The 24900-nt window shown below is 43.3% G+C and overlaps 1 protein-coding gene across 1 annotated transcript in view; it reads left to right on the top strand.

Moving 5' to 3' along the window:
- RAB11FIP4 (RAB11 family interacting protein 4) overlaps nucleotides 1-24900 on the top strand; it is a 205259-nt gene that overhangs the window by 53210 nt on the left and 127149 nt on the right. The window contains exon 2 of the mRNA XM_034789705.1: nucleotides 20610-20697. Within this exon, the coding sequence (XP_034645596.1) occupies nucleotides 20610-20697 (88 nt within the window). The remainder of the gene's footprint in view (nucleotides 1-20609; nucleotides 20698-24900) is intronic.

Below are 24900 nucleotides of genomic sequence, written 5' to 3' on the forward strand. Positions count from 1 at the left end.
TTGATCTTGTATGCAGTGTTGTAATAGCCATGTGGGTCGCAGGACGTTAGAGAGACAAAGTGGGTGAGGTAATATCTTTTATTGGACCAACTTCTATTGGGGAGGGAGATGAGCTTTTGATCTTGATCTTATTATTTATGCTATTTTTTTTAATGTCTGTTTTTACGTAGCAACTAAGCTGAACAAGTGTGATAATGAGATCTGCTCTATTTCAGCTTGTCACAGCTTTTGCTAATGGCCTCACACTCTGTAAAGCTTCGTTTCAGCAAGAGGGCCGAGGAGGCAAAGGTGTTAATGTAGCAATGCTTCTTATTTTAGCAAGTGAATGAATCAGCCCTTTAAGGAAAGAGTTCAGCAGGTTAACCCATTGTTCCTGGAGCAGATACAGAAGTCTCTATACAGGATGTGCAGATGACTCATGGTTTATTTTTAGCTTTGCTTTCTGTTCCTATGGTAGTCTTCTGTGCTGTGCAGGGTCTCATTCTGGACCCCAAAACTGGGGATAATGGGAAAATTGAATCCAGTTCAGATCATGTTTGTTTCAAGCTACTTTAGACCAGACATTCTCACACACTGAACCATGGGTCTCCGGTGGTCTTGAAGAGCTGTCTGGTCACAAGATGATGGCTCCTCCTCATTTCCAGCTGCTAAAGTACATTAAAAAGAGCATACAAACCATGAAATACTATCCCAATATTACTTATCCATGTAAGCAATAGATGTGGTTGCCACAGGTATGGCATGGGGTCAGATCCAAAGGCATATAGAGGTCAGTGGAAAAACTTCTGTCGATTTCAGGGCTGGATCCAGCACCCTTTGGGATTGTAAATGGAATGGGAGGTGATTTGCGTACTTTGAACACTCTCCCTATTAAGATCTGGTCCACCCTATGTAGAAGTTCAGGCTGTTGGAAATGTAACTCTCTTGTTGCTACATTAGCTCGTATGTTTTGGGAGTGCTCCTGTATCAAGAATTTCTGCTATGAGCTGGGTCAAAGGACCAATAGATGCTAAGATGAAGTCCTCCCCCTTCAGTTTCATTCTTGGATATATTCCTGGTACTGGGTAACAAGGCAGCGTGGTTCCAACGTGCAGCTTTGGTTGCTAAAAACGTAATCCTGCAAAAACAGAAAAGTCGATCCCCACCAAATACTGAGGCCTGGCTCAGTGATATGACTGACCTCACAGCTAACCAACAACTGCATGCCACAGCAATTTGGGGTGACTTTTTAGAGGTCTGTGATTAACATAGAGGCTGAAAATAGAGATGTTGCTTCCCCTCCCTGCCTTTATCCTAACCCACTTTATTTTTTGTGTGTGTGTGTTTGTTTTGTGATGAATCTGGCCTATTTGTTGTATTTGGAAAAATTAATTAAAAATTATAAATAACAATGAAGACGTTCAGAGAACCCCCTGCTTTTAGACCTCTAAAAAGGTGTAGGATGCCTAAAGGAAGCAGCATTCTTATAACTTTTCAGCCAAGTTTCTTACAAGAGTAAAGGTTGTCTTTACACTTTTCTACGTGAGGTTAGAATCAGGTCCCCTAACATGCATTTTATTTCCAAGTCTGTGCATGGTGCAGTGTGAGGGCAAGGTGTTAGGAGGACATATCAGTTTTATAGATCAGGAAGGAGATAGCATCCCCAGTAGGATACGCAGTTTAAGAGAAGTGATTTTCTAGGATTATTCCATTTTCGTATCTTCCTGGATTAGGAAACTGAACTGTAAGGATGTTAATCACAAAGCCAGGGTAATATGATATGCTCAAGAATTCCATTTGTCACTCTGTCTTCACTGTCTTTGTGCCATGTGTTGTAAAAGGCAGGAGTGATTTCTTGATGAAGAGTATATGACTTTGTATGCATTTCCACGGAGCTATTTGGATTTCTGGCAGCAATGCACATTTACCAAAGTTCACGAAGCAGTATTATGTTCTCTTAATAGCCTATTTCCATGTTTAAGCAAATCCATCCCTAATCTCTTCTCTTTGCACAGCGCCATCTGGCTGATCTCTGACTGTCAGGAGCTAATAAATAACTATTTGACAAAATAATAAAACAAGATGATGCGAAGAATCCCCTAGAGGGAAGAGTTTGCTTGTGACACACCTGAAATGAAAAATACCACCGTGTTTTATTTAACATTTATATTGTATTTGCACCTGGAGGCTGCAACCAGCTAGGTGCTTAACGCAGACTCATAGTACGTGACAGTTCGTGTCCCAAAGTCTTTACGATCTAAAAGACAAGACACAAAGTGAGATAAACAAGTGGGCAGGGTAAAAAAATTATACATTCTAGCCCAGACTGGCTCTGGGCGTAGTTCCTAGCCAGTCAGTACAGGCCGGCTTGGTGGCTCGGCTGCTCAAACAGCTGGCTACTGCATAGGAAGACTGAAGCATTGTGAGGATACAGCTGCACAGAACATCACTGAGCTGAGGCTGTTGGTTGGATGGCCTGGGCAAAAAACAGCTTCCAGGAGCTGATATGGGCAGATATAGCCACGATCAAGGCAAGGGATCAGTGGATAAACACAGTAGATGGGTGGATGAAAACAAAAGAGCCTGATTTTACTCTCACCTCAGAGCATCGGGCTTAACTTCACTATATTCGATGGAGCTTCACTAGTGTCAAATTGGAGTGAAAGAAGGATCAGACGCTCCTCAATGAATCATTTCCTTGGGAAAGTAAAAGCCACCTTGACATATCCCTTTGAGTATGTGAGTGAAGGAGATCCCGCACCCTCAAGTCATCCCTACCAAAAATATTAGAGTGTCAGCAAGCACAGGAGACTCCACACAACTTCTCAGTAACAGAACCCTCCAGAGAAATGCTGAGATCCGCCTCTTTGTTCGCTTGTTATCCCGATTCCCAGACAATGGTTGTAAGCAAGTCCAGTGATGGTATCTGTGAAGGAACTGTGGGTGTCATTTTGTTTTTCTCCATCTTTGGGCGATTGTCAGACTCTAAGGCGTCAATAAAAAGCTTCTAAATTCTAAGTGAGGAACCACAGGCTCTAGTGTGGGGAGCAATTCTTTGCTTCTGAGTGGCACTTACAGATTGCATGAAACAGCATTAAACTTCACCTAAGTTAATAACAAGATATGTCATCTTATGACTGGAAAATGCCCTTTATAGCAGTGCCCCCTTCATGAGCATTCCTCCTCCTGTGCTAAATGCTACCTTCCTAGTGTGGAAGGGGAATTCTTCAGCCCAGGTGGATAAGCACTAGTTAAATCATTATCTCCCTTCACAGGAGACCCGAGGAATAATACTAGTTTGCTGTTATGGCACCTCTGACTGACCAATCTCAGAGCATTTCCCAGACAAGAGTTAACTAAGCATATTCTTCCCCCTCTGTGGAGAGGATGAATGAGCAAACACCACATGGCAGATGTGTAGTCACGTTGCTTAATGTACTACTGGAAGGGGCTCAGATGCTACCGTGATGAGCATTGTATAAGAACCTATATAATATAGAATAAGTCTCACATTAGCCCTGGGAGGTAGCTAAATATTGTCCTACCCATTTTATGGAAGGGAAAACTGAGACTCACAGAAGTAAGGTTATTTGTACAAGGTCCGTGTGAGCGACTGGTAAAAGCTGGAATTCTTGAAGTTCTGATGCCCAATCCCTGGCTCTAGTCCTTGGACAACTCTAGCTCCCTAGCAACACGGGTGCTCTCTCCCCCTAGTGGGGTTAATTTTGTTCCACTCTCCATATCAGATCCATCTGGAAGTCATAACATGTATACAGTAGTTCCAGACCCTGCCTCCTCCTTTGGTGTGTGGAAAAAAACATGTCTGCAGTCCCTCAGATTCCAACTAGAAAGTGCTGCAGAGTGTTGCTCTCTGAATGGGATACAGAGCGACTCAGAATACTTAAAGCACTGGACTATCATGGCATTTCAGAAGGTTAGCAACTGACCTTGTGCCTGTTGTGCTGAATTTCTGCAGTGCTTCCTAATTCCTGTTTCCACAGTTCAGCTGCATTCTCCATCTGTTGCCCAGCTGAGATCAGGTCATATTTTCACAGGGCATCAATAACACATGAGCACCAACAGCTTCCCCTTTCTTTCAGATGCATTTATCATCTACCGTGCCTCCGAACCCACTTCTTCATTTCTATAGCTACATATTTCACTGGCACATTTCATTAGTTCAGCTCTAATGCAGCAAAGTCTGCTTTTCCTTTGGGCTTTCCCCCCATCTGGATTGAGGCAGAGGGGGTCAATTTTGCCACTGTTTTAAGGAGCTGTATCTCCATTTGCTGTCAGGACCTGATCCAAAGCCCACTGGAGTCAATGAAAGGATTCTCATTGCCTGCAATGGGTTTTGGGTGAGGCCCTTAATGGATAGTCACTTACACCAGCAATGAATTTGGTCCATGGAGCTCAAGTAGCTTCCTCACAGCAAGCCATCTAGATTGATTGCATTCTGTCTGGTGGGCGTTACACACTTGTAATTGATACATAGTCAATATTCCTAACTTCAGATACAAAAATTATACATGCATTACAAATATGATAATTATATTCAGTAAATCATAACCTTTCCAGTGATATCTCACATGCCTTATCTTGCACAAAATACATCATAATTATGCCATACTCATCTCATAGCAATATCTCGATGAAGAATATGGGAGTGGAGTGTCACAGTGTCCCATTATTGAAATTAACATAGTAGTTTTCAGTCACAGAGCTCCTACAAACAAGCCAACTTTGAAGTGTAAAGCCTGCTGCTACAGCTCCGAGAGAATACCGATGCTTGAATTTGAAATGCAAAGCAACCTGCTAGTTATCAGTGGTGCTATATGCCTGACCTTAGCAGGGGACAAATTCATGATACAGTCTGCAGTGACAAAAATCACATCATTTACACAGTTTCCAATGTGGGCAAAAGGTCAAGGCCTCACCTGCAGATTCATCCTGATTCCTACATGTTGGCCGCCTCCGGCTCTCCAGGGTGCAAGTGCATATTGGAGATTCCAGTGGCGTCCCTGGTGTTTATTGCTGGGATGTGGAAGTGTGCCCAGGCCTTATGATGCCATACACAATGTGGCATTGCAAGTGCACATATGCAGTGAAGATCTGGGGGCCTGGTTATATCATCCGGGCATCCTATACCTCTTCACAGGCACCTGTGTTGAGACTTAATGCTATACTTGTTCCCCAGATTTCCATAGCTTGTGCTTTAGATCATTTATTCTTTTTCTTTCAATTGTGATTGGGGCATGTCACCAGTTTTCCCTTCTCTTGGGAACCTTCCGTCTATACTCAATGTTCTCCAAAGATATGTGCTCTGTGTTCACCATATGATCATATGCACACACACTGTCACCCCTCAAACTCTTCTTCCCAAGACTGGGAGAGGATTGTGGAGAGTGGTGGTGGGGAACCAGAGAGGATCACACACTGAATCTTGGGCCTTGCAGCCAAACAGCTTGGTAGAAACCCCAGATTGTCTTGAACTGGTCTTGGGTGAAATATTCGTGAGTGTTTAGATTAGAGGAAAAAGTTGGAGGCAGTTAGAGAAAATGAGTTTAAAAAATACAACCTGGCAGGATCCCTTTAGCAAAACAAAGGTAGAGCTTCTGTAGACAGAATGTTAGCTGACAGCTCCACTGCTTTAGGTAGACAAACTCTAGAGAACAAGGTTATTTTCAGGTAGCAAAATCATAATCAACAGTGCATTTGATTTTCCTGCCTTGTGGCTTTTAAAGGAGGGGGGGGGGGAAATGAAAGGTACAAGATATTCTAATTTAATCAGATAACTTATTAACACAAATTATGTCTAAGCAGCTATTTTATCTGGCTTTGCACAGCCTGGATTCTAATCTCATCCGAATTTTGTTACTGCATTTCAAACAGCTAATGTTTTAAGTAATCTATGGGCTTTGCACCAAGAGAGAAAAAGGCCAGTCTGTTCAAATTTAAGAGAACATCATTCTGCTATTCCCTTTTATAAATAATGCAAGAACCTTTCTAACTCCATCCCACAGTATTTACATATTTCATCTCATTTCACAGCATTTTAAGACTTGGTCACAAATACTCCAGATGCAGGAGATCCTGTCTGCATGTTCATGGAATCACCGGCAGGATAACTTGACCTTTAGTGGGAAGGTTTGTTTTCCTTTCTTGTGGCTCATAAGTGTTCTCAGTCAACATTATAGGAGTGAGACACATTCACAGATGCCTGCGGCATAGATGGTGACATTGCCAAGGTTATAATGACTTATTTCGGGTAGCATCTTGTGACTACAGCCCAGATCCTACAACTGCCGTGAGCAGATGGATTCCTGAGCCTGCACGGAACTTCACTGATGGAAGTCAAATCAGTTGCTGCCAAATCTAACAGACCTTCTTCTTAACAAAACCTCCCGTGCCCTGTTTTTAAGACAATCATTTGCGGTCCGTGGGACTCTGGGAGTTTGTTTGTCTGGAGACAATTGCAGGATCAGGGCCTCAATCAGAAAATCCTCGCTGAATTAAACACTGTAACCTTGGTGGGTCGATATCCAATGGTGATATTTTTTCATTAAATGAAAGGAGGTCAAGAATTCTCTTTAGATCATTCTAGTCACCGGGCAAGTGAGGCTATAAGGATATGTCACAGGTGACACTGGCCCTTTAAGAGGGAGCAGGGCCAGTGCACTTGTGCCACATCAGCTGACCCATATTAGGCTTAAAAAGAGGGTCAGGGTCAGGGAAAGAAAGTGAGACCCAGTGAGGGAGACTTGGTGAGTCAAGCCAGGAAGAAGGACTAGAATCCCCTGGGAGGAAAGGCAGTGAGAGCCTGAGATGCAAAGGGGAAAAAAACCCCTGGGAGTTATGGCCCGGGGGAGTTAAGAACTGCGGCGGGGCGGGGGCGGGGGTATGTTTTGCCTATGTTTGAGAAATAAAACTGCCTAAAAGACTATGGGCCTGGTCGTGAATCCTTTGCAAGCTGGGGAGAAGCCCTGCCTTGTTATGGGGCTCTTATGATCAGGACAGGGACTGTTAAAAAGGCATCTTCAGTGTTTCCAGTTTCAAATAGGATCAGTTTTACACATGCCTCAATGGAGACTTTTCTGATTGCCACCAGCCCAGCGTCTGGTGTCTGGAAACCAAGCTATGTCCTTTCTGCTTCCTACTGTCCACCTTCATAACAACCAGCAGCAACAACAGCTCAGGGATCTGAGCCTCGCTGGCGATTTTGCTGCCTGCAAGATAGTGTATCATTTTCCCTTGCACCGGGCTGTATTGGCTGGGCAGTGTTGACAAGAGAAAATCCTATTTGGTGATTAAAATGTGCAAATCTGACTTGGGAGATAAACAGGAGGCGGATACAGAAGGATGGTCTTGTGGCTGGGCAGTAGACACTATGTGTGGCTTAAGCTGGTAACTGAACTGCTCTGTGCTTTCAATTGCAAAGTGACGACCTATCTTTTTGTACAGGCAACGATCAGATAAATGGTACCATCCCAACCGCTGCTGGGACAAATACCTCCAGGCCCTAAGGCTGCGAGAAGAGACAGTCAGAGGGAACAAGTGTGTTACTTCATAAACCTCTCCAAAGGAAAGCTCTGAAGCCACAGGAGAGAGCAAGTTCCAGAACTGAGGTCCTCTCCCCAATGTAGCTCTGCTCTGGGGAACATAAAGCAGGGGCTGTCAGAGGGACATGACAACAACAAGAGGAGATAGTGGACTGAGAGAGCAGGTCCATCAGCTTGAGTTGTACCTGGAGGAGCTACTAATCAAGTTAGTCAGGGCAGCAGCCTTCTTTGTGGTAGGTGCTGCACAAACTCATAACAAAAAGGCAGGCATCTCTAGGTGTGACCACAAGGCAAGTAATGTTTATTGATTTATCTGGGGGCAGATAGTGAACACTTGCCTCGTATGGGTGAGCAGTTGCTCCCAGGTCTGTCCTCCTATCCTGTCTAGCTTTCTCTTAAGCTCCTTCTCCAGCTGGAGTAGGTGCTGCAGGTGTGGCATCCCCTGGGCCCGGATCTGCTTCTTAACCCCGTGTATCCCAGTGTGGGGTTTATATTCTCATCACAGGGGCCTACTGTTAGTGGCAGCTATGTTGTGCCTATGTGGCTGCCCATCCTCAGGGCGGGACTTGGAGTCTGCCTCAGCTGCTGTGTGTGGCAGCCCCGGGACTGGGGATGGTGTGAGCTCAGGGGGAACTTCTCTGACGGCCTGGTGAGTGCCTGCCCCGCTCGCTGACAGACCGGGAGACTGAATGGACCGTGGCAGGGGAGGGAGGCAGAGATAGCTCTTGGCTAGTAGATAGCTCTGAAGCCTGCCTGTTGGCCAGCCTGTGAGATGCAACCAGGCCCTGGGGGTAAAGAACCCACCCATCGTCAGGACAGTTAAAGTGGGGGAGGGAGAGGAGAGAGAGTCCCTCATACCTCTCCCCAGTCTCAATATGTGCTTAAGGACTCACAGCCTCCCCTCTTTCCCCCTAGCAGGAGTTGTGCAGGGGATGCCATTCACCCTTTAGATCTGCAGTAATCTCTGTCGCCCAAGCCATGGGAGGGTGAGGCTCTGTAGCGTATATCTCGGGGAGGCAGGGAGCTGATCTGTGGGAGAACCAGCTCTGTGGCTCCCTCCTGAAGAACAGGAACTGAGCCCCGCAGTTCTGCAACAGACCCAGCAAAGAGCCTTCTTACTGCACTGTCAACACCGATCAGGGCCTGGCTTTGAGGGTGGGGGAGGAGGTTTTGTTAAATCTAGGTCAATGTCCTAGGCCATGATGCTTGCTAGCAAAAGCTGCACAACTCCAGAACACCTGTCTATTTGTATTAACATCCTGCCTCCCCCTGCAGGTCAAGGTTAAGTGCCAACGTTACAGCCACCATCTTGGCTGACATTGGGGACTGAACTGAGGATCTCCAGGGCTAAAATCACGAGCTGGCATGGTTTGTGCTAAAGAGCCAGCCCCCTCTTGCTGGGGCTGCAACAGACTTGTATGTTCTGTGAATTGGGCACACACTCACCAGTCTAGCACCATAAAGAGAAGGAAGAGAGCAGAAAAATTCAGCCCTAGGTTTTGTAGTCCAGGCTAGTCCATGAGCTGCAAGGATCTATTTGGCTAATAAACTCTACAGTAGAGGCCCATGTTCTCAGACAGAGGACAACAATCTTTTCCACTTTGAAACAACTGGAGAAAATGAAAGTTCTTTCCTTAGTGCTTCACTTACTTGGGTGGATGGGTGATTATCCTCCCAATACAAATTTTGTACTTGGTTGTAATAACATTTCACCTTAGCCAACACACACTACTTTATTGTGTATCTTAGCAAGACTGACTGCTCTATAGACACAAAGTGACATTTGCCACATGCTGCTTTCGGAAATGTAAGAGCAGCATGGAAGCATGCGGAGGGGTACTTACAGCAACGGAAAGGCTGTAACGAAAGAAAAGAAGAAGGAAAAAAAAACCCATCCAAACTCAGTGCATAGGAGAGGGTTCTGTGATGAAAAACAACACATACAATGAGGTATGTTACTGAGCAGAGATTAGTCACACAACTAGTGCAACCTACAATGAGTCTGGATATCTTTATAGAACATAATGCTTTGGGTCAAACAGAGGTTGATGCAGGAATCAGTGGATAAAGATCTCCGGCTTGTGCTATGCAGGAGATCAGACTAGATCATCATAATGGTTCCTTCTTGCCTTAAAATGTATGAGACTAAAGCCAAGAATTCTCAACCCCTTATTCTCAATCCCTTATTCACTGTAGTGGGGAAAACTCACAAGAGTACTCCTATGAAAAATCACTATTGTTAGTACAGGCTTCACAATCCAGCCCTGCATATGGATTTAATGTATGAGAAATCTCCCAACTAAATCCCCTCACATATAGAAAGCAGTAGCAAATAACAGAGTGGGGAATGGATGAGTCAAAAGACACGACATGTGGAGCCTTTTGCCTCGAGGTTGCTGCCCATGTTGATACTGACCAACAGTTGTTTCCATCAGAAGGCTGATGGCTTATGTGGATTGAGTTGTTTCGTTCCAGTGTCCACATTCCAATCCCTCCACCGTAGTTGGAACCTGTTGGCATCCTTGTTGACAGCCTTCGCAGAAAAGCATGGGTGAAATCCTGGCCCCACTGAATTGAGTGGAGAAACTCCCAATGACGTCGGTGGGACCAGCATTTACATTGTGCTTAAACCTAATAAACATTTGGCCACTTTTAAGTGTGGTTAAAATTGTTCTCCCTTGTTCCTTGGCATCAGCGGGGGTGTTGTGCTAAGTGTCTTCTCAGGCTGTCTTCAGAACCGTTAGACCTTGTATTGAAATTCAAGGGAGCCTCAAAAAATTGGGAAGGCAGAAGCCATTTTGGTTTTGGACTAGCCCTAGTCATTTTAACTTTTTCAAATAGGTTTTCTAGCAAAGCAGGAAAAAAATGCCACCGACATCATAGAGACTTCTTGAAAAGGGATGAACTTTTTGTTCTCTTATGCATCTATTTTAGGTAATCTATATGGTGCTAGACAAAGGTCTCACCTTTAACAAAGACATACAAAATGGCATCTATGGAATCTGTCTGTTCCATGTAGGTAGCCTACAGTTTCTGGGCCAGATCCTCAACTAGCAAGGTGAGTCTTTATCTCCATGGTGGCTTTGTAGAAGATCTTGTGTTTAAGGAATTGGACTGGGAGAAGTGAGTTTCCTTCCCGCCTCTGCCACAGACTTTCTGTGTGAGGTTGATAAGACTGTTGATCTTTCTTTGCCTTAGTTTTCCCAGCTGTAAAATGGGGATGATATGACTTCACATTAATGTTTATAAAGAGCTTTGAGATGTGTCTTGGGTACTTGTAGAGTGACCCTGTGCACCCTGGATGGAAGGCCCTCTAGGAGATCAAAGTGTTACCACTTTTCTCATTGTACTGCCTTTTATCCTGACACTGAATAAAAAATTCAACATGTTGAGTGATGCCTCCTCAGCATAATTGCTTAATGACCCACAAGAATCAACATCCCATTGATTCAACAAGGGCTTGACTCAGCTTTTTCAGTGCCAGTGTGTCCCTGCCAGGAGGCTGGTGCGGGAGGCTCAACTCAGTATTGCCCAGAGATGCTGGGGGATAGGGAAAGCTTTCACCCGCCGACTCTGGGTCCAGGGCCAGCACAGTCTGCTCATTTCACTCGTGCACGAACAGGCTGCCTCACCCACTTGGTTAATGGCACTGAAAGGCTTCTGCCTTTTTATTTGATAGCATAACACTGTCTCCGAATAGATGGTGTGGTCGGGAACAAAAAGGATACAACGTTATGCAGCCTGGTTATTGGACTGACAGGCCCTTAACCTTTTCAAGGGTAATAAATAATTATTGTAGCCTCAACAGCCTTTTGCTGTTCCAGAGAGACTGATTAATTGCTGGCAGTGTTCTCTCAGAGGAGAAAGGGGATAGGCAGGAGAAGGTTTAACATGGTTGATGTACACAGCAGAGAGGAGTTGGGTTAGCTTTGGTAGCACAGTTCATTTTGATGGTACTGGCTAACTGTTCAGCTACAATCTTAGTAACACCTTCCTTTTTTCAGTCTGAAAGTAATAGGAATATGAATTGTATTCATTAAAAACTAATGCACACCGAGCCCCGAGCCCTCTCAATCATCCATCCATGAGTGTATTATGGAGCAGCGCCTAGAGGTCCCAACTTTGCAAGGCACTCTAAAAACTCACAGGAGGGGACAGTCTCTGCACCAAAGAGCTTCTAATCTAAATAGACCCCATATAGAAACGGTGGGCAAACGGACGTGTGGCATTATCTCTTATTTTATAGTTGGGGGACTGAGGCAGAGAGAGATGAACTGACTTGTCCAAGGTCACATGGGGAGGAGGGGGTTGTTAGAATCAGGAATTGAACCAGACCCCCCGTGTCCCAGGTCAGAGCCTTTTCTATAAGATCATCCTTATGTTAGGTGAGGGTTAGGCACATGTTGTCACTTTTCCATTTTCATGTGGTCACTGCAGAAGGAAATGCCCAGTTGTGCTCAGTTACACCAGTCAGTGTAACTTCAGAGTAGCTTATGGAAGTCAATGGCATTGCTCTGGATTTAACACCAATGTAAGTGAGAGCTGAGTTTGGCCACGTGGAATTTGCATTCCCTTACTAGCCTAATGCAACTTTAATCCCACCCATCCTCTCTTTTTTGTCTGAGTTCTGTATAGAAATATGTTCCGTAACTTTCCATAAGTTACAGTACAGAGAAGGAGAAAAGGGGACATTATAAATCAGGTTCTAATGAGCATCTTCCTCAATATGACAAGCCCTGAATCTGAATGTACCGTAAAAACAAACCCGTTAGGCTACAGAGTTAGCTGTTGGTGAAGCTAGGGGAAAAATACAGTGAATTAAAACAGTCTAGGACGAACATTGCACTGCACAGTACAAATGCCCTGAAATTCCACATGTCCTAATGTCCAGCAGAGTTCACCCCAGTGAGGAAATCCCAGGACAAATGGGATTTCACAGCCACAGCTCTGTACAAAAGTCCTTCCTACCACAAATTCTCCTGTTTTTACATTCCAGGGGTCAGATTTGCCTTTGGGTTAGCCTGATATTTTGTTGGTGTACTTTCATTACAATCAGTTGGAATTAGTCTGGTGTCAAACTGGAGTAAAACAATGGTGGATCAGGGCCCAGGTGTGCCCTCTGCACTAAACACGGCAGGCAGGCCAATGAGCCCCAGCAGAGTGGGTGTCTTTCCACCTGTCCCACTGTATCTTTGAGATAGGCACTTGCTTTGCTCACCAGTCCCATGCTATTTACAAGAGTGATGCTATCTGTCTATCTTAGGGTTTTGTACTACCACCTGTCACCGAAGTATCTGAAAGCCTTCCACCGAATAGCCGTCGCAAAGTTCCTAGTGAATTTCCTGGGGTGTCTGGCACTTTTCGCCATCAAAACCCTGCTTGTGGACATTGCAGCAATGGGAGTGTTGATTGGCTGGTGCTTTGATGGCATTCTTGGAATTGTACCACCTCCTGGAGCAGAAAGGTGGCTAGAACTGAGTTATGTGACTGGGTTGGTATATTGGGATACCTACACTGGCCATGGGGAAATCCTGCTGGTCCCTCCAAAAATTGTTATGTTAAAATGAGAGAAATGAAAAATAAAGGTGTCTCCTATTCAGGAGAACTGGAGCCATAAGTGGAACAACATCCTCCCATCCTCAACCATCAACTGAAAACCAGATCTTGGAAAGGGAGGGTGGAATTATGTGAATTAATGCGGAGAAAAATGCTGTCTGACAGCCCTAGAGATTCAAAACTTCTTTCTGTCTGGAGGACGTGTTCAAGTAGATGGATACCTAGGTACATCAGACATGTCTGTGTGTATTTATGCAGAGATTTTATTATAACTGCATACACAAATGTAGCCTCAGCAGATCTAAATGAACACAGCTCCATTGACTTCATTTGGATCTCTGTTGCTTTACCCCAGCTGAGGACCTAGTCCAGGGCGGTTAAAGTTCTTGATGTGACTCATATGTATGGATGTGTCTATTTGTTTCTCTCTATTTTGTAAGTTTACTTGCTTTATAAATAAAATCTAAATAAAAATCTGTGAACTTTAAATACAATGTGGACCTGGAGCCTGAAACGATTTGCTTGGGGATAATTTCATTTCCTGTTAAAGCTTTGCTTCATTGTAAATGCACTTTTGGAGCCAGTCACAATGCATACACCTGGGCTTAACACATTCATACGTGATTTGATTCAGAAATGTAATTAGATGTTGTCAACAGAGTGGCAATTAAAACCATTGGATCATTGAGAGGCTTTCAGGAATAAACATATGGTGCTAGTGTTATTCAGGGACTACAATCAGATTATTGTTATTATTATATTATTATTATACTGGGCACAAGCATCCCAGCTGGTTGCAGGAATTGGTAAGTTAAAACCAAGAACACAATTTCCTGCCTTTTAGCAAGACACCCAAAAGGAAATGGAATTTGCCTAACTGACCCTGTGAGCATTTGAAATAGTGTTTACTTATATTGCAATGCTGGGGGTTTGCGGTTTGTCAGGGAAAGCCGTGCACCAGTCTTATAACCTTAAAGTCTAATGTCTGATTAGATATTTGTCTCCTGTGTGCATCAGTGGGTGTACATCAGTGTAATTCCCTTGAAGTCAATGGAGCTATGCTGACTAACACCAGCTGAGGATCCAACCGCAGATTTGTACTACTTCATTGAACAAGAGGCATTACATCTGTTTAGACTCTTGATGTCATGACCCCTGCTGGCCTAGTTGCGTCTGATTACATCGCTTTAAATATATCCAGAAACAGGGCCTGCAGAATAGGTTTGATGCTCCATTTTCTGTAACGTCTATGACATTCTCTGACTGTGACCCAGTTGTTTTCTTCTGTTGATGGTAGTTTGTATTTAATAAGTCTCAGGAAGGAATTCTAACCAGTCTCCTACTTTATTAAAGCTGTATTTCTGTTGAAAGTAGGCATATGTTTTGTGGCGATAGGGTCAGATCCTTAGCTGGTGTAAGTTGACTTCCAGTGTTGCCAGCTCTAGTGATTTTATTGTGAATCTCACAGTAGTTGGTCGTTTTCTTAAAGGCTCACTCCCGGAGTCTCATTGCTTTGTGCAAATCTTGGCTTTCATTAAAAAATGGTTTTAGTTCTCGTGGTTGTGGGAGAAAGCGTGACAACATAAACCAAAATCCCGATGTTAAAAAAAAAAACCTCAAAATTGATTGGCTTAAAAATCATGAGCGTTCTCAAAAACAATCTCCTTATTCTGGGGGACCTGACTTGTGAGTTCTGACCAGGTAGGGGTTAGAATAGTGCACTACAGTGGTGCTGCACTGACTGACACCAGCTGAGGATCTGGCCTACGGGCTGGAGTGGATCTGAGCAATGGAACATGCATTAGTAGAAATGATATGGGAAGCACGAGGTAAAAGTTTCCAAGACGTCTCTTGAGATACTCATTGATAGGGATGCAGTCATAGCTGACAAGTCTCAGCAAACCGGTGGAAAGGCTGTTCTCTGAGTCCAGAGTATAGATAATGTGATAATGGCATGCCCTGGGGCTATCTTTGCTCTCGAAGGAGTCTCCGCTGTCTTTGGGAGGCTCACTGGTTCATAAATGCTAGCTTCTCCATCACTCCACTGAAAATGGAATGGTGCTGAAACAGAATGTGCTAATTTGGCACAGGCCATCAGCAAGGGCAGCCCTTTAAAGTCATCTTCACGGGATTGTACATTCACATGTACTTTGTACTTTGAGTGACACCCCACACATTCAAACTTCTGCCTGCCCAACCTCTAAAACACAGCCATGTTTTAAAATGCTTTGGACATGGAGCAGAATTTCTCAGCTAGCCGGAAGCTACCATGCTCCAGATCCCATGCTGGGTGAAGAAAGGAGAAGAAGGGGGTTGCAGCTTTCCTGCTATTTAATTGGTTGGAACCTAGGCCATTCACTAAAGAGACTAGATAACTTGCCCATGGTCATGTAGGACATCTGTGGCATAACAGAGCCCAGGTCTGCTGACTCCCATCCTTTGCCCAAGCAAAAGACCCTTCTTGCCATCAGAGATTAAGATAAAGGATAAAAATTTTAAAAGTACCGAAGTCCCAAGCCTCTTTTGCAAATGAGACGTATGCTCCTAAGTCAGTGCAGTGCTTTACTCTTTATCTACATCTACCTCTTGCCACAGTGCTATATACACAATTATACATTGATTGTCCTGCTGGTCAGGCCTGCAGTGTGTAGCATTCTATTTCCTTTGCCTGCGGGTGCATGATGGGTTTATATCTTGCTGGATCTATGCTACCAAAGTACCTGGTAATGTAAAGGCATTCTGTTGCTTGCATTCCTCATGGTGCCCCCCCTTTCTTTCATAGATAACACTTAGTCTCACTGGCTGTGAAGGAGTCATGGCAAAGCTGTAAATTATGTCAGTTTGGGGACGTAACATTCCGTCGTATCAGACAGCTTCATGCCATTCAGCAGTAAATCTGATCTGATTTATGTCAGCATAATGCATATGGCTTCCTTCGACAAGCCGATCTGTGACAAGCTTGTTAGATCAGAGATGTGTGCGTGATGCCAATTACAGAGGGACGGATGTGTCTCCAGCTCGACAGGATGTAGCCATAGGAGGTTGAACAAAATATTGCCTCTTGTTATTATGTTGTGCACGGATTCTACTTGAGCTCTTATTTATGTGTCTCATGCACCAAGAGCTGTATTTCATGCACGTATGGTATGTGATTTCCATGAACAACTACATGTAAACCCCCATCCCCAGCTAGAGCCACTGTACATCCTGGGCCAGCCACACAGGATTTGTTCTTTGACTTGGATGGATATATAATCTGAGCAGCCAGCTATGTAGTAACCAGCAGTTCTGGGGGGAAGAGGTCCCACAGCTCTTAGAATGTACAACGCGAGTCATATCTTTCAACGGTCCAGAATAAAACATGAGGAGAGAGATCACAGGTGGGAATGGATGATACCTGAAATCTGTATCTGAAGAGAGATCAAAGTCACGCATCAGGGGTTTGAGTAAAACCACTCAAGCAGAGATTGGGAAGGAATGCTGTTTTCCACCTCAATTTACTGCCATCCCACACACACTGGAGAGTTACTGCATTGGTGGCTCTGTCCCCATAATTCACTAGCATACGCAATCAGAATACAGAGAAATTAGGTCACCGGGAAAGTTTACTTCCACGCATTTATTTGGGTTCCTTGGAGTTTCCTATTGGGCCTTGTTTGTAAGTAACATTCATTTTGACTTCGTTTTAACCTTATTGCTCTTTGTTTAATTAGTTGCTTTCTGAATGCTACTATTACTTAGCTCTTGGATTGTGTTTTCTATCCCTTGATCTCAAAGTGTGTACGTATCATTACGATTTCCATTTGACAGGGTAACCAACGCACAGGGAGAGTAAATGAGTTCACACGGCAAGTCTGAGCTGGACTTCTGAGTGCCAGTTGGGCAGCCTGTCCGTTAGCCCATGCAATCTTTGTTTTTCTATAGCACTTTTTATCTGGTAATCTCAGAGCAGTTCATACACCTCAGTTAGTTAATCCCTGCACCATCCCATTGAGGTAGGAGATTATTATTATGTATCCCCATTTTACAGGGGGGCAAACTGAGGCATGAAAAGGTTAGTGAGGTTACACAGAGATCATCCACTGGGACCAGCATCCAGGAGTCCTGAATCCCAGAGAGCAGCTGTAATCACTATTTCACTAGGAGGGTGGTGAAGCACTGGAACGGGTTACCTAGGGAGTTGGTGGAATCTCCATCCTTAGAGGTTTTTAAGGTCTGGCTTGACAAAGCCCTGGCTGGGATAATTTAGTTGGGGATTGGTCCTGCTTTGAGCAGGGGATTGGACTAGATGACCTCCTGAGGTCCCTTCCAACCCTGATATTCTATGATTCTATGTAATATCAAAGAGGTTTGTGTAAGGATGAATTCCTCTAACAGCATCTCCCTTGATGTGTGCTGTCCATGGTTCTGGCCAAATGCTGCATTTTGCCAGCAGACTGACAGCTCTGCAAAGGGTTTCACAATAAGAGAACTTCTGTAAGATTTCTCCCTAAACACACCGCATGCTGCAGAATTCATCCTACAGCTCTTTACCTGCCATATCTGCATGAGGGGAGCTGCAGGTGATTTTTTTAAAAAGAGGGAGGGGGAAGAGAAGGATTTAGCCTATGGATTAAATTGTTCCATTCTCCCCTAGTCAACACCAAGCATTTTGCACCATGAATAGATTCTTAAATCCACATTGCTGTTTTCCCAGATTCATTCATGGTTGATCCATTTGACCTTATCAAAATAATGTCTCCAACCCATAGGAAAATACTCTTACCCCAATTAAGTCATTATTTTATACAGTAATAAGCAATTCTATGGCATGCATCACCACAGTATCTTATGTACCTTTTCTCCATAAGCCAGCAGGAAGTTCTGATTTTTGTTCCCCGTTCTGCAACAGATTTGTGGTGAAACTGTGGGCAAGTCACTTAACCTGTCTATGCCTCATGTTCACCATCTACAGAATGAGGATAATGCTTTGTAAAGCACTTGGCGACTGGGGATTGTATGTGTGCTAAGTATTGTTATAGCAAATATGCAGCAGATATAGAGTTTTGAGGGGGGTGGGTTTAAAGATTTTAAATAATGCATGTAAAAGTGTTTATATATTTGATTTCAAGTATCAGGGGGTAGCCGTGTTAGTCTGTATCTACAAAAACAACAACAACAAGGAGTCTGGTGGCACCTTAAAGACTAACAGATTTATTTGGGCATAAGCTTTCGTGAGTAAAAACCTCACTTCTTCAGATGCATAGAGTGAAAGTTACAGATGCAGGCATTATATATATATAACTTTCACTCTATGCATCCGAAGAAGTGAGGTTTTTACTCACGAAAGCTTATGCCCAAATAAATCTGTTAGTCTTTAAGGTGCCACCAGACTCCTTGTTGTTTTTATATATTTGATATAATTGCAGGGTTTCTTTAAATGCAATTAACTGGGAATGTACGGCTTGTATCGATACAGTACGCAGATCAGGTCTAACAAAGCTATCATTACCACATTTTTACTCAAGTGTGTTTAAAACAGTACAAAACCTGTTCATCTAACTGTCTATCTAACATCCAACTTAATCTGTCAACCCAAGAAATTTAGCACGATTCAGGGTAGTATCTAAGGCTCTGAGTCAGCAAAGTTCTTAGGCACCTGCTTAAAATTAAACAAGTGCTTTTGCACTTCACGGAACCAGGGCCTAGGTATGCACCATTGCTGAGTCTTCAGGCTGATTGGAAGTGCATACTGAATGCCAGGGCATAAGCCTGAGTTCTCGGGAGCGGAAAGGGGCGATTCATCAAAGTTTTACCTATTGCTTATCTAAGCACCTTAATTAGATTTCATTGGTCTAAATAAGACCTTATGGGAGGAACCCATCACATTTATTACAAGGATGCTGAGTGGCAAAATCATCTCGAGCTGCCAGCTGGTGTTTCGGCTCTGGCTGCTCCATCTGGGTCCCAGTTGGATGTGTGGTTCATGAGAACATTGCCCCGTACGCACACTTCCACGGGCTACTTCTTCCATATGTTTGACTCTGCTGTTCCAGTGGTCCTTGGAAACTGGCAACATGTGATATAAGCACCCCAGCATTATGATTTCAAAACCCATATTTTGTGTATAGGATACACTGGCAAACTGGACAGCCCCAGCAGGGGACTGAAATGCTGAGACCCTCTTGGTTTTGCAGCACTGCCAGGCTTTCATTAGGATGGCGAATATTCCCAGTGATCATAACCCATCTAAACCAAATGGCCTGGGTGTACTGGATGGATAGAATAGAAGTGAGGAGGTTTCATGGTCAGACATTAGTGCACTCTCCAGAGGGCTTTAAGCATTCAGTAGGGTTTCACTAGCACGTGAGAAACCAGAAAATTGAGAAACTGGATCACCGGGATTCATTCATTTGTTGTGTATATTTTCAGCTGGGCTTTGATTGCTGTTCAGACTAGCATGTTTAAGCTTGCATTCCGTCCTTCCGAATATTGTAATATCCTGCATTCCTGCTCTCATTCCTCCTTACAATCTTATCATAAATCTTAATATAATATATAGTATATATTGATGTAATAATTGGTCATGTTTATATTGTAGTAGCACCTAGAGGATCAGACCAAACCCAGACCCGCATTGTATTAGGCACTATGTGCCTGCACATAGTGAGAGACAGCCCTTGCCCCAAAGAGTTTACAATCTAAATAGACAAGACAGGCAAAGGGTAAACAGGCACAGAGAGGTGAAGTGACTTTTGCCTACAGTCACAAACCAGGTCAGTGGCAGAGCCAAGAATAGAATAGAAGGGTCCTCTGACTTCCACTCCAATGCCCTATCCACTGGACAACACTGCCTCTGCCTTTGGTCCATAGGTGCTAGAACTAAGGGCATGCCACGCCACCTGGCTTGAAGTGATTTCCATCATATACAGAGTTTACAGTTTGGTTCAATGGCTCTCAGCACCCCCACGATACAAATTGTTCCAACACCCCTGCTTTGCTCTCTTCCCCTCCCCCCGCACTTAACTGCTTCTTTGCTTTCTTTCCCACTCTTGGTTTTGTGCCTTCTCTCGATCCACCGTGTAGATTCACCAAATTCCCTCCCTCTTCTTCTGCAAATCTCTCCTGAAAAATCCTACAACTTTTCCTCAATGTGAAATATCTCCCTCAATATAAATGCAAATTTACTGCAAGATGCCCCGTGTGATCCCCTTTGGTGGGTGATAATTTACATCAGAAATGCTAAACCACGAAACTGAGATTATAGAAAATAATACTGCACTAAACAAATTAATCTCATGTCATATTAAGCTTCTTTCACTTTTAATGTTCTTGGGTCTCTCATATACAGTCTCTCCTATATTTTATGCCATGGAAAGTTACAAAGTTTTGGTTTTATATCTACGTAGATAAGTATTTTTACCTTGTGTTGATTTCAGATGTATACTGCAGATATTTTTGAAACCGGTGTTTTCTCCATAAGAGCTTCACCAGGATAGAAGCAACACATAGTAAACTTTGTATATTCTTTTCTAGGTGGAAAAATTGGCTAAATACTTGGACCCAAATGACCTGGGAAGAATCAACTTCAAGGATTTCTGTCATGGAGTTTTTGCTATTAAAGGTAAGTAATGCCGCTTTTATAAAAATTATAGAATTATAAAATATAATATAAAAGTTTAACTAAAGCATGTTTTCTTAGGGCATGGGGCATCACAAGATTTGATACTCACTAGGATAGATGCTGGTGAATTGTACTTTGCTCTTCTGTCTCACTGAAGTATAATCAATAAGACGTTGATCCTGCAAAGCATTAGGCACATGCTTAACTTAAAGCATGTGACTAGTCCCATTGAAGTCAACCAGACTGCTCACATCAAATTAAGTATGTGCATGAGTCTTTGTAAGACTGGGATCTTATTTCTTTAAACCACCTGCATATTTAGACAGGACACGGGATAAGGGGCTTGGTCTAAACATGAATGAATACACACGTGTAAAACTTTGACTATACCTGAAAAGCATCAGGTTATCAAGGTCACTGGGAATTTTCCCTTCCATCTATACTGGGCTAATAACCGTTACTCATGAATAGACTTTTCCTATACAGTTTCTCCGGTGTAAAAGACATGTTCTCAACTAACATCTATAGGTATTTATATTTGAATTATATTTGAGTTCTCTACATTCCACAGACAGTTTTCTCAGGCAAAAGAGCTGTGGAGGCTTTGGTTTAAAATTCATAGATCTGTGTGAAAGCAGTGAACAGTTTTCTATGAAATTTTACAGAATGTTTGATGCTATTTGGGATGATTTTCTGCTAATCCATAAAAAAATGAACAGAAAATCTGCAAAAATTCAAAATCTGCAAAAATAGAAATTTCTTAGATTGAACTTTGAATTCCAGAGCCACCTTTTTGTTCAAAGTGATCCCATTGTTATAATGAAAACGGAGTCATTTTTAGCACACACAAAAAATTGGTTTTGCGGGGAGCTGGTATTTTGTTTTGTGGTTTTGTTTGTTTAAGTAAAATGGGCTCATTTGAGCATTCAGAGCAACACAGAAAAAGGAGAAATCACATTTTGCCTATTTTTTCTCTTCGTTGTGATGTGAATCTCTGTTAAAAACTCTATGTCTTGTTTTCGGAACTATCTTCATTACTCCGATCACATGGAATGCCGGCTGTAGTGTAGGGCTCCTCCTATTTTGGGGGCGTCCCGGGTGCAGCTTAAAATTCTGTTGATTTAGGAGCGTGCAAAAGGGATACAGCGGGGAGGAAAATGTCCATTGTCTTGACCTGCCCATTATCTTTCACATATGGATCCTTGGCATTACCATCAGCCCTGAAGTGCTGTTGCTTATCTGGGCCTTTTTTATTATGCCTATGATACATCTGAGCAATAGGGAGGATTGCATTACTGATCTGCAATGGGGATCACTACCTCACATCTTCATTAAGGGCCAGCTGTACGAAATGTCCCTGTTAAAAAGAGAGCTGCTTTTGATTTACCTCATTAGTTCTCCATGTACTTAGGAGAACATAGGGTACCATGCACGCCCCTATATAGCTACTGCCCTTCATTTCATTAATAAAGAAAAAGATATTGCAGATATGACTGGTGACTAGGAAAAGTGGCTATGCTAAGTGCAGTAATTCCATGTAGACTTGAACGGAAAGTTCCTTTCCTTAGCACACCTTTAAAAAACAAATGCTCTACAATGTTTTTGCATAAAGTGTTCCCTTTACTCCAAAATCCATCAGGGGTCAAATCCTTCGTATCTAACAGAAGTGTTACCCTGATCTGAAAGTCATTTGAGTGCTCAATACACAAAATCAATCAAGAGCTGAGTAGTTGGAGTATTCAGGAGTATTCCCTCAATGTCCAGTAATAATGATTGCTCAGCCCTTTGAGTCGCTCTGAAATAACATTGGAATCTAGTCCTCTGGTCTTTTAATTGATCTTAGCATTTGAACTCAGTGGCAGATTATTATTAATAATAATATCTAGCTCTGATCATCCATAGATCTCAAAGCACTTTACAAAGGAGCAAAATATCCCATTTTATAGATAGGGAAATCGAGGCAAAGTGATTTACCCAAGGTCATCCAGCAGGACAGTGGCTGAGCTGGGACTACAACCCAGATCTCCTGAATTCTGATCCAGTGATGGAACCACTACGCCACACTGCCTTCTTGTCACATACTTTTAATACTTCGAACCAGATTCTCATTGCCTCACTGACAATGAGTGCATACTTTACTATGCAGGTAGAATTGATTTCAGCAGGCCTAATCCCAGGGAACATTATTACTGGCTGTGATAAAAATTCAGGGCCTGATCTTGTAAAGATTTATGCAGATGCGCCACCTTATGCAAATGCTCCACATTACACAAGGAAAAGTTCCTTTGAAATCAATGACAGGTTTCAGAGTAGCAGCTGTGTTAGTCTGTATCCGCAAAAAGAAGAACAGGAGTACTTGTGGCACCTTAGAGACTAACAAATTTATTAGAGCATAAGCTTTCGTGGACTACAGCCCACTTCTTCCACGAAAGCTTATGCTCTAATAAATTTGTTAGTCTCTAAGGTGCCACAAGTACTCCTGTTCTTCTTTTTGAAATCAATAGGACTATTCACATGCCCAAAGCCAAACATGTGCATAAATCTCTATGGGATCAGGGCCTTGCAAAAAACGGGCCAAATACAGATTTGGGATAACTGAGTCCTACTCTGCTGAAATCAGTGGTGCAACAGCTGTTTACACCTGATCAGAGTTTAGCTCAGTGTGGGTCATAAAACAACATGGCTGTGCTGGGTTTACCTCCTTTATTATTTTCAACAGCATTAGCCTCGTTCAGGGAATATGACTGGTTAGTTAACTTTTGTTTCTGGTATTGCCTGGCAATGGAGCAGAAATGATACATCTGCATTCAGAGGGGCTGTAGCTTTTAATATTATTTCCTGGCAAAAAAAAGTTGTGGATTGAAAAAAAAAAACCCAGAAGGAAGCACTGAGTAATGTTTTAGGTGCAGGGATAGGTATTGGGGCCTGAGATTTCTAGACCCAGTTCTGCTCCTGACTTGCTGTTAGGTCCTAGGGTGAGCTGGAGCTGCTCTGGGTCTCAGGTTCCCTACTTGTAAAATTAAGATAATTCTACTTTTCTCAAGGATGCTGCAGGGTTTAGTCAATTCATATTTGTAAAGCACTGTGAGCCCTTTGGATGGAAAGTGCCACAGCTATGAAAGGGGTAATTATATGATGTGCATGACAGGGCTCTTGGTAGCTAGAAAGGAATCAAATGCATACCATCAAGCCCATCTCCTTTCTAGGGAAGGATAGAGTCCTCTGCTAAAAGGCAGAAACTATTAAGCTTTTGAGCTTAACCAAAGGGCAAAGCAAAATCAACAAGGAGACAGCTCAACATCTTCACTGCTGATCAGCCTATCAGGTTCTTAGGGCAAAACATTCCACCTGTGCTTCTCTATGCACCTGGTCGGGCCTTACTGAAGCACCAGTGTTCTGGCATGGCCCAGACACAGAGTGACTCTCAGACGGATCTCATCTCAGCGTGATTCCAGGAGGTGCCTATGGAGACTCTCTTACAATGAGACTATTATGAAGCCAGTAGGAAGCGAGAGTGCAGCGCCACAGTGGTTTTAATTTAAAGTTCATGGCAGCAAAGGACAGCAGTGTAACGATATGAGATTGCACTGGGAAAATGCTCTCGATTAAGCCTGCGGAGACACCTTTAGAGTGCATCTACAAGGTGACTTGACATGGGGAACATTTATGTCAATAGAAACCTAGGGAAACCCATTAGGGAAGCTAGTACAAGAGCACAATAAGAACCTAAGAGATGAAGTTGTCTAGTGATTGCTCCAGTGGATTGGATTCCTGGGTTCTAGTTGAAGGCTAGGACACAATCTTTGTCTTGAATGGGTTACAGGCTAAACCCCCAGTCCTGCACATGTGCTTAATGTAGTGTTTCCATTGAATGTAGCGCATGTAACACAAGGAGGTCTTGGTCCAGGGCTAGGGCTCCTAGGTGCTGCAATAATACAAATAATAATAATAACAATGTGCTTAAAGGTAAGCACAGCGACAAGTTTTTTTGCAAGATTGGGGCCTAAGGCTTCAAAGGATTCATGAGGCGTCTCTTGCGGATTGGATACCTAATTGTATTAATGGGGATCTGTATATGTATTTATCCACGCACACCAGGGCCAGCGCTTCCACTAGGCGACTCTAGACGGCAGGATTTGGGGGGCGGCATTTTGCCATCCTCGGCGGAAATTCGGAGGCGGGGGGGTCCTTCCGCTCCGTGTC

This window comes from Trachemys scripta, chromosome 14, assembly GCF_013100865.1.
Source record: "Trachemys scripta elegans isolate TJP31775 chromosome 14, CAS_Tse_1.0, whole genome shotgun sequence".
NCBI lineage: Eukaryota > Metazoa > Chordata > Testudines > Emydidae > Trachemys > Trachemys scripta.